Genomic DNA, 10,942 nt, shown 5'->3' with positions numbered 1-10,942 from the left:
ATATCCGTTTAGTGCGATTTTGAGGCATTGCTTTGTAATACACTTTGAAGAGCCGGGCACGTTTCGGGGTCCCGGTCGTACGTTAGTGGGCATTTCGACGGACAAGTGGACATCTTTCGACCAAAAGAAGATTAGACCCAAGAAAGGATTCATTGGCCAAGATTCTGATGGGAGAACAGCTCATAGTAAGAACAATTTATGATGATAAATCGTGTTTCTGTCGAAAAATGTTATACGCTTATGCCGCCATTTTGTTTGCTATAGCTTCGCTTGGCGCAACCTGTATTGAAAAGTAAGGATAATTTAAAAAATGTAATTCCGCGATTGTATTAAGAATTAAATTGTCTATCAATCGCTGTCCACCCTGTATTTTTTAGTCAAGTTTATGAGTATTTATGTATAAGACTAGATCACTGTCTAATATGGCGCACGACATTTTCTGACCAGCTGGGCTACTTTTATCACTGTCTAACCATGATTTTGGTGGCTAAATATGCACATTTTCGAACAAACTCTATATGTATGTTGTAATATGATGTTACAGGAGTGTCATCGGAAGAATTCTGAGAAGGTTAGTGAAAAAATTAATATATTTTGGCGATGATAATGATATCGCTCTCTTTGGCTTGAATCAGTGCTCGGGTAACGTTTGCATATGTGGTATGCTAATATAACGATTTATTGTGTTTTCGCCGTAAAACACTTAGAAAATCTGAAATGTTGTCTGAATTCACAAGATCTGTGTCTTTCCATTGCTATGTGCTGTGTATTTTTAAGAAATGTTTTATGATGAGTAAATTGGTAATACAAGTTGCTCTCTGTAGTAATTCTAGTCGCTTTGGTGAAATTTGTGATGGTGGCTGCAATGGCAAACTATGATTTATACCTGAAATATGCACATTTTTCTAACAAAACCTATCCTATACCATAAATATGTTATCAGACTGTCATCTGATGAGGTTTTTTCTTGGTTAGTGGCTATCAATATCTTAGTTTAGCCGAATTGGTGATAGCTACTGGTGGAGAGAGAAAATGGTGGACAAAGAAAAATGGTGTCTTTTGCTAACGTGTTTAGCTAATAGATTTACATATTGTGTCTTCCCTGTAAAACATTTTAAAAATCTGAAATGGTGGCTTTATTCACAAGATCTGTATCTTTCATTAGGTGTCTTGGACTTGTGATTTAATGATATTTAGATGCTACTATTTAATTGTGACGCTATGCTAGCGATGCTAATCAGTGTGGGGGGGGTGGGGGGTGCTCCCGGATCCGGGGTTGAGGCTCGTGAAAGGTTAACTTTCACTGCTATGCGGATGACACACAGCTGTACATTTCAATGAAACATGGTGAAGCCCCAAAATTGCTCTCGCTAGAAGCCTGTGTTTCAGACATAAGGAAGTGGATGGCTGCAAACTTTCTACTTTTAAACTCGGACAAAACAGAGATGCTTGTTCTAGGTCCCAAGAAACAAAGAGATCTTCTGTTGAATCTGACAATTAATCTTGATGGTTGTACAGTCGTCTCAAATAAAACTGAAGGACCTCGGCGTCACTCTGGACGCTGATCTCTCTTTTGACGAACATTTCAAGACTGTTTCAAGGACAGCTTTTTTCCATCTACGTAACATTGCAAAAATCAGGGTATCATCGGATGGGGCCACAGTGTCTCCTGACCCCTCCTGTCTCAGCCTCCAGTATTTATGCTGCAGTAGTTTATGTGTCAGGGGGCTAGGGGCAGTCTGTTATATCTGGAGTACTTTTCCTGTCTTATCCGGTGTCCTGTGTGAATTTAAGTATGCTCTCTCTAATTCTCTCTTTCTCTCTTTCTTTCTCTCTCTCGGAGGACCTGAGCCCTTGGACCATGTCTCAGGACTACCTGGCATGGTGACTCCTTGCTGTCCCCAGTCCACCTGGCCGTGCTGCTGCTCCAGTTTCAACTGTTCTGCCTGCGGCTATGGAACCCTGACCTGTTCACCGGACATGATACCTGTCCCAGACCTGCTGTTTTCAACTCTCTAGAGACAGCAGGAGCGGTAGAGATACTCTCAATGATCGGCTATGAAAAGCCAACTGACATTTACTCCTGAGGTGCTGACTTGCTGCACCCTCGACAACTACTGTGATTATTATTATTTGACCATGCTGGTCATTTATGAACATTTGAACATCTTGGCCATGTTCTGCTATAATCTCCACCCGGCACAGCCAGAAGAGGACTGGCCACCCCTCATAGCCTGGTTCCTCTCTAGGTTTCTTCCTAGGTTTTGGCCTTTCTTGGGAGTTTTTTCTAGCCACCGTGCTTCTACACCTGCATTGCTTGCTGTTTGGGGTTTTAGGCTGGGTTTCTGTACAGCACTTTGAGATATCAGCTGATGTAAGAAAGGCTATATAAATACATTTGATTTGATTTGACAGGTGTATCTGCCGTCCCATTAGCTAGAAGAGGCCCACCTGTTCTTGCCTTCCATTTTTGAAGCCATCTATTTTCATTTGCTAGAACGGCCAATATAACATATTCAGATTAGGGCCCTGGGTGGGGCAGCAGTCAAAAGCACTGCTAAGGCTCCACTACAGCCTGAGGTTTGATCCCAGGCTGTGTCACATCTGGCCGTGACCGGGAGCCCAATAGGACGGTGCACAATTGTCCCAGCACCGTCCGGGGTAAGGAAGGGTTTGGGACTTTCCTTCGCTCATCGTGCTCTTGTGACTCCTTTTGCCTGCAAGCTGACTCCGGTGGTCAGTCGAACTGTGTTTCCTCCAACACATTGGTGCGGGCTGACATCCGGGTCAGCCGTGTCATAAAAAGTAGGTGGACAGGCGGGTCATGTTTCGGAGGAGGCATTACTCAACCTTCACTTTTCCCAAACCAATTGACGAGTTGCAGAGATGAGAGACCTAATTCGGGGAGAAAACTGGGTAAAAAATATGCTTGTGGCAATACCACCCTGAACATAACTGTTCAGGGTTGGACCTAGTTACTACTGGGACGGGAGACCACCTGGGAATACCAGGTGCCATAAGCAAAAAAATATATGTATAAAGAGAAGAAGAGGCAAAGCAAGAGATTTCACTATCGCCTAAATCTGTCTAAAATAAGCCCAATGCTTATTTTGCACCTAAGCTTGTTGCCTGCCTTCGTGCCTTTGGGACAATGACTCCCATTGTTAGCAGTGGTGGAAAAAGTACCCAATTGTTATTCTTCAGTAAAAGTAAAGATGGCGTATTAGAAAAAGTAAAAATGAAAGTCACCCAGTAAAATACTACTTGAGTAAAAGTCTAAAAGTATTTGGTTTAAAAGTATCAAAAGTAAATGTAATTGCAAAAATATACTTAAATGCCCCCATTATTTATCCTACGTTTCGGACTTGGTGTACAGGGAGAATACTTTAAGAACGGCCAATGTTCTGTCGCTGTCCATTTAAAAAGTGCTGAACAACTAGGCGTATTGTCTGTCTTAGCTCGCTCATTAATGTCTTAATCAAAATTACAGCTTGCCTCTTATCCGCTCATCGTTCCTTAATGACGTAGCTTGTATATCTCAACTGTTATATTTCTTATATAGTATATCTCATCAGTATCTTATTCATCATTTTAGTCAATGTTGGAATGATGCATTTCTTTGTTTTTCTTACTTTGTGTATTATATTTAGCTCATGTGCTTTTCTCCACGAGGAGGGGATACTTGGTCTGTAACCATGTTTGCAAGTGGAAATTTCTATCGGTGTCCATTTCGAAAGTGCTGAAGGAAGGCCTGTCTCGTCACAGCTCGTTTGCTTGCACTTGCTTATACTTAGAGCTAAGTATTAATGATATAAGCAAGTCAGTCATATCAGCTATGGTTTTATAAAAGTAAATGAGGCTGAATTAACTTTTTTGCTGCCAAGTTAGGCTCCTCTGATAACCAGGTGTAGCGGTGGTAAGGATTCACTCCATGGTGCTGAAAGGAAAGCTCTGCTGTCTGGACAGCTTTATGAAAGCCACAACAGTTTGTGGGCACCGTTTGTCACCGTTATAGTGCAATTAATGTATTGTTTAGTGTTGTGTTGTGGCTTCGCTGGCATGCATCTCAACAAATTGGATAAGTTTACCCCACCAAGATGTGCATGCTAAAATCCCCACTGCATAAAGTACACACTTTTAGTTTTTGTTGTCCTAGGCTACCTGACTAAAATGCTTGCTCGCTAGCATAACTTCCTTTCATAGGCAACGATAAGCCAGCTAGTTAACATTAGATTTCTACATCTAGCTACATATTGAACTTCCATCCTCTCAGGCAAGGGGCACAATGTATTAATTTATGGTTAGATCAGAATCACTGTTATAATCATTGGCCAGTATGGAGAATTAAGTCTCCATCCATGGCAAATTTAGCAAATGGACAATTTTTTGCTAGCTAGTGTCCACTTTAATAATTCTTGCTGCTTCAAGTTCAGTAACCATACCTCTCCTAGTTGGGCGTGTGAGATCAGGTGTGCGTGTGGTCTCAATTAAAAAGAGTAGGCTATATCTTATGCATGTGCAGAGAAGCACGGGGCAGTTGTCTTTCCAAAGAAATGTACTTCCTAAATATGACTAAACTATAGTTTACTACATTGCCTAGAAATAAATATTCACCACCCATATTTGTCTCTGAAAATTGTCCCGCTCCTAGAAGGTAGGCTATATGCAAAACATAGCGCAAGAGAAATTGCAAGTGTCCTCTCTCTCTCCTACTCTGCTCTCTTCAAACTACGTCTAGCCTATTGGCTGATATAGCCCACTAACACAGATAGCCTAATATAATGCGCCAGATGAGAATCTATTTCTTAGGCCAATTCTGCACATTTTGATATTTCCTATAGGGCACACAATTTCTTGCACCATGGCTTGTAAGCGAGCTGCTTCACGTATGTTTAAAACCTCTAAAAGGCTAAGCATTTGGGGGTTAATAAATTAAAAAATGTATTTTTTTTATGTACGACCATTGATCATTTAGCTATTTGATTTGGAATTTTAGGACCCTTTTAGGTATCCAGAATCTGTCGGATGCCGGTCTAGAGGCACGAAAAATGATGTCTGTCAGAGGACAGATCTAAAACCTCTCTTCAAAGTTACTAGAGGTCAAATCTGGAAGCGAGAAAGCGGTGGAGCACTATTCTATCACAACACAGCAGCAACTCCCCCAGCTAAAAGAATGGTTACATTTCCAGCAGTGTGGAGCAAACAAAACGACATCATTGGGCAAGCCAACAACCAACAATAATATGGGGCAATTTTTTCATTTGTGCACATTAAATGGCAAAATTCAAATCAACGTAAATAAATAATTGCCGTGTGTTAGTCACTGTAGAAGTAGCGCTAATGCTCTGTTTTTTCATACATTTAATGTTAGCTAGCCTGTAGCTATGTTACTTAGCAACCAGTCTAGCAACACAACTTTTGTCTGAACTAGTTTTTCTGGCGGAATGTATTTATTATGAATTTATTTCTTAAAGCAACATTTTCAATTTAGATGTGTCGTACCTTTCCTTGCTGTGTTGGCAACCGGTTTATAAAAACAATAATGCACCTTGGGGGTTAGTGGTATATGGCCAATATACTACGGCTAAGGGCTGTATCCAGGCAAACTGTGTTGCATCGTGCACAAAAACAACCCTTAGCCGTGGTCTATAGGCCATACACCACACCCTTTACTACACTTGTTGAAGGCATTGTGTCCCAATTCAGTAACTAAAGGGCAATGATAAACAACATATGGCACCTCCAAATGTACTTTTAGAATACTTATATACTAGGTATCATTAAATAACATGGAACAACCATAGATTTTGGTATTTGGAATATACAACCCAAAATGACTACAATGTCTTTTATAAAACAAGTTTATGCCTTCTTATGCCATCTCCAAGTCATTCCAATCCAATCCAGCCAAATCATTATGTATCAAAACCACATGTATCTATAATGACAGTACTGAGAAAAGTAATGTCAGTGTATTGTTACATGAAATAAGCAATTCGAGTAATTGTATAACATAACTACATCAAACCTACGCTTGTAGATTTAAAAATATATATATGTTTATAGGATCTATGTATGCCTTAACTTCAGAGTTAAAATATGTTTAGCTGTCACTTTGAACCACGGATAAAATAAAGCATAAATTATTGGATTAATTAAGGAATTAACAAGTGGCAGAAAGCCGATGATGAATGATAAATTGTCACTTGAAAAAACAAACATATTTATGAACAAAAATGGAATCCAACAAATGAGATAGTTGAAAACAACAATAGCTAGAGTTTTTGCTGCTTTTCTCTCAGACTTATTTGCCTGTACAGTTTTAACACCAGACACACTGGCAGCCTCTTTTGAAAATACCTTTCTGGCCTGTGATCTGGCCACTACAAAGATTTTAATATAAAGTGTTATAATAATAGAGCACGGGACAACCATTGTAATTACAAGGTCAATTATATTAACCCAATTATTTAACTCTTCTACAATAAAACATTCCTTCAAACACCTACTGGGTACCTGTATATTTACAAAGTGTTTTATAATAGCAGCACGGTACATGATACAACAACACCAGGTAATGGATATACAACACATGATTCTTGTTATTGTTATTTTAGAGTGGTACAATAAGGGATCACACACAGCAACATAGCGGTCAATAGATATCAAGACCAAACTGCCCAGAGATAAAGAAGTACATAAACAAGCAATGTAGAAATAAAACACACAGAAATATTCCCCAAATCCCCAGCATGATTCCATTATCGCTACAGTCACTACTGGTATCACAATCAGTCCCACCAGGAGATCTGACACAGCCAGAGAGAGGATGAGCAGGTTGGTTGGAGTGTGGAGCTGCTTGAAGTGAGAGATGGAGATGATCACCAGTACGTTCAAAAATACTGTAACTGCTGAAATCAATGAGAAGAAGATGTACAATGTTATGTAGATAGATGTCGATAGCAAAACCTTTCTGCAGGAAGAGTTTCTGTCTTGAAAACAGTATTGAACATCTTCGTTTTTCTCCATTTGTAATAAAGGGTAAAAATGCTGAGGTCCTGCTCCTCCTTGGTCCTGTGTGTGACCCTGTCAGGTCAGCCTTCTGACAAACTCTGAGCTCTGCCTCTCTATTTATCCCTGAATGGCTGACAACCACTCCCCTCCCCGGAGTCTCTCTGCACACACAATAGAGCACAGAAATGACAAAAAAAACATTTGGATAAACAAATAATTTGTGAAAGCATGACGTAATGTATGACAGGATTGGATGTTGCTGTGCCCAGCTAGCCTGTCCTTCAGCCTTACTGATAGTTAGAGATGAGAGAAAAGGTACATTTTCTTTCAAATCAAATCAAATGTTATTTGTCAAAGAGGTGTGGACCTTACAGTGAAATGGTTACTTACAAGCAGTTAACCAACAATGCAGTTTTATGAAAAAATATGTTTTAAGTAAAAAAAAAGATAAATAAAACATTGAAAAAAAACAGTAGCAAATAATTAAAGAGCAGCAGTAAAATAACAGTAGCGAGGCTATATGCAGGGGGTACCGGTACAGAGTCAATGTGCGGGGGCACCAGTGAGTCGAAGTAATTGAGGTAATACTGTATGTACAGTTGAAGTCGTAAGTTTACATACACTTAGGTTGGAGTCAATAAGACTCATTTTTCAACCACTCCACAAATTTCTTGTTAACAAACTATAGTTTTGGCAAGTCAGTAAGGACATATACTTTGTGCATGACACAAGTAATTTTTCCAACAATTGTTTACAGACAGATTATTTCACTTATAATTGTAACGAACGTCGTAATCCTCCTCGTCTGAGGAGGAGCAAGGATCGGACCAAATCGCAGCGTGGTATGTATCCATATTTATTCGAGCACTTATTAAACACGAACAAAAACAATAAACAAAACGAAACCAACGACGCTACAGTCCTGAACATGTGAACCTATAAAACAAAGAACGCAACGAACAGGAACAATCACCCACAAACAAACAGTGAACACAGCCTACCTAAATATGGTTCCCAATCAGAGACAACGTAAAACACCTGCCTCTGATTGAGAACCATATCAGGCAAATCAGACACACCTAAACCAATGAGACACATAACATAGACTACACCCACCCAGCTCACGTCCTGACCAACTAAACAAAGACTAAACAAAGAAAATAAGGTCAGGAACGTGACAATAATTCACCGAATCACAATTCCAGTGGGTCAGAAGTTTACTTAAACAAAGTTGTCTGTGCCTTTAAACAGCTTGGAAAATTCCAGAAAAGTATGTCATGGCTTTAGAAGCTTCTGGTAGGCTAATTGACATAGTTTGAGTCAATTGGAGGTGTACCTGTGGATGTATTTCAAGACCTACCTTCAAACTCAGTGCCTCTTTGCTTGACATCATGGGAAAATCAAAAGAAATCAGTGCAGACCTCCACAAAAAGGCCCCTCAACAACCTGAAAGGCCCCTCAACAAGCAAGAAGCCACTGCTCCAAAACCACCATAAAAAAAAGCCAGACTACGGTTTGCAAATGCACATGGGGACAAAGATCATACTTTTTGGAGAAATGTCCTCTGGTCTGATGAAACAAAAATAGAACTGTTTGGCCATAATGACCATCGTTGTGTTTGGAGGAAAAAGGGGGAGGCTTGCAAGCCGAAGAACACCATCCCAACCGTGAAGCATGGGGGTGGCAGCATCATGTTGTGGGGGTGCTTTGCTGCAGGAGGGACTGGTGCACTTCACAAAATAGATGGCATCATGAGACAGGAAAATGATGTGGATATATTGAAGTAACATCTCAAGACATCAGTCAGGAAGTTAAAGCTTGGTCGCAAATGGGTCTTCCAAATGGACAATGACCCCAAGCATACTTCCAAAGTTGTGGCAAAATGGCTTAAGGACCTCAAAGTCAAGGTATTGGAGTGGCCAACACAAAGCCCTGACCTCAATCCTCTAGACAATTTGTGGGCAGAACTGAAAAAGCGTGTGCGAGCAAGGAGGCCTACAAACCTGACTCAGTTACACCATCTCTGTCAGGAGGAATGGGCCAAAATTCACCCAACTTATTGTGGGAAGCTTGTGGAAGGCTACCCAAAATGTTTGACTCAAGTTAAACAATTTAAGGCCATGCTACCAAATATTAATTTAGTGTATGTAAACTTCTGACCCACTGGGAATGTGATGAAAGAAATAAAAGCTGAAATAAATGATTTTCTGACATTTCACATTCTTAAAATAAAGTGGTGATCCTAACTGACCTAAGACAGGGAATTGTTAATATAATTAAATGTGAGTTTAAATATATTTGGCTAATGGGTATGGAAACTTCCTAATTCAACTGTACATGTAGGTAGAGTTATTTAAATGACTATGCATAGATTATAAACAGAGAGTAGCAGCAGTGTAAAAGAGGCGGGGAGACAATGCAAAAAGTCTGGTTATCCATTTGATTAGCTGTTCAGCAGTCTTATGGCCTGGGGATAGAAGCTTTTAAGAAATATTTTGGACCCAGGCCTGGCGGTCCGGTACCGCTTGCCATAAGATAGCAGAGAGAACAGTCTATGACTAGGGTGGCTGGAGTCTTTGACAATTTTTAGGGCCTTCCTCTGACACCGCCTGGTATCGAGGTCCTGGATGGCAGGAAGCTTGGCCTTGCAGGAAGCTCCGCCTTGCGTTCGGAGGCCGAGCAGTTTCCATACCAGGTAGTGATGCAACCCGTCAGGATGCTCTCGATGGTGCAGCTGTCACGACTTCCGCCGAAGTCGGCCCCTCTCCTTGTTCGGGTGGTGTTCGGCGGTCGACGTCACCGGCTTTCTAGTCACCACCGGTTTCATTTTCGTTTTGTTTTGTCTGTATTACACACACCTGGTTTCAATTCCCATATCATGTTCCTTATTTAACCCTCTTGCATACCTTTCTGTTCTGTCCGTGATTGTTGGTGTCTTAGTGGTTGTTGTAGGTGTTAGTTTGTATGTATTTTCCTTATTGGAATACTGCTTGTTTGTTTTATTGAGTAAACTCAGTTGTTTTGCTCTAACCTGTGTCCTGCGCCTGACTCCGCTACATCTCTGCACCCAATCGCTGACAGAATCACGGACCTTTCAAATGGAGTCCGCAGGTGCAGCCAGCCCTTCTCTCCCAGTAGAGGAGCGCGTCCAGCAGCACGCGACCATGTTACAAAGTCTCGGGACAGCCATTGATCGCGTGCTGCAAACAATGGACAGATGGGAGAGAGGAGGCTTTCCTGTAAATCCTACATCATCACCTCCGCCCGCACCTCAACCTACACCGATGTCCACCCCTCCGTCGTCAGGACCCAGTGGGATTCGGCTCTCGCTCCTGGGAGCGTATGACGGAACAGCTGCCGGGTGCCAGGGGTTCCTACTCCCAGCTGGAGCTCTACCTGGCAGCTGTTCAGCCGGCCCCTTCGGGACGCGAGAGAGTGAGCGCCCTCATCTCCTGCCTGACTGGAAAAGCCCTGGAGTGGGCCAACGCCATCTGGGGAAGAGAAGGCCCGACTCTGGATGACTACGAGGACTTCTCCCGTTTTACATTACCACTTCTCAGTTTTTGATCATCCACTTGAAGGGAGAGCGGCGGGAGAGCGATTGTTCCATCTGAGACAGGGGATGAGGAGCGCTCAAGAGTTCGCACTGGACTTCAGAACTCTGGCAGCTGGTGCGGGATGGAATGAGCGGGCCTTGATCGACCACTACAGGTGTAGTTTACGAGAGGACGTTCGTAGGGAGCTAGCCTGCAGGGACACCACTCTCAACCTGGACCAGCTGGTGGACTTGTCTATCTGGCTGGATAACCTGTTGGCCTCCCGCGGACGTCTAGATCGGGGTCCGCCCGTTCCATTACCCAGCACCTTGGATCCAACACCTATGGAGTTAGGAGGGGCTGCTATGAGGGGGGCCGGAGGGGGGACCATT

The 10,942-nt window shown here is 42.0% G+C and overlaps 1 protein-coding gene across 1 annotated transcript; it reads right to left on the bottom strand.

Annotated features, from left to right (window-relative positions):
• Nucleotides 1–6,069: 6,069 nt before the first annotated feature.
• On the bottom strand, nucleotides 6,070–7,029 carry LOC120063668 (trace amine-associated receptor 13c-like). The gene has a single exon (XM_039013963.1). It carries the CDS (start codon nucleotides 7,027–7,029, stop codon nucleotides 6,070–6,072), a length of 960 nt encoding a protein of 319 aa, XP_038869891.1.
• Between the last annotated feature and the right edge of the window lie 3,913 nt (nucleotides 7,030–10,942).

Source organism: Salvelinus namaycush, chromosome 19 (genome assembly GCF_016432855.1).
Source record: "Salvelinus namaycush isolate Seneca chromosome 19, SaNama_1.0, whole genome shotgun sequence".
Taxonomy (NCBI): domain Eukaryota; kingdom Metazoa; phylum Chordata; class Actinopteri; order Salmoniformes; family Salmonidae; genus Salvelinus; species Salvelinus namaycush.
Note: the sequence above shows the minus strand (reverse complement) of the source record. Positions and strands in the feature narration are given on the sequence as shown.

Bases quoted from the DNA above. Each gene is read 5' to 3' on its own strand.
- LOC120063668 (XM_039013963.1), bottom strand. From the start codon at position 7,029: ATGGAGAAAAACGAAGATGTTCAATACTGTTTTCAAGACAGAAACTCT.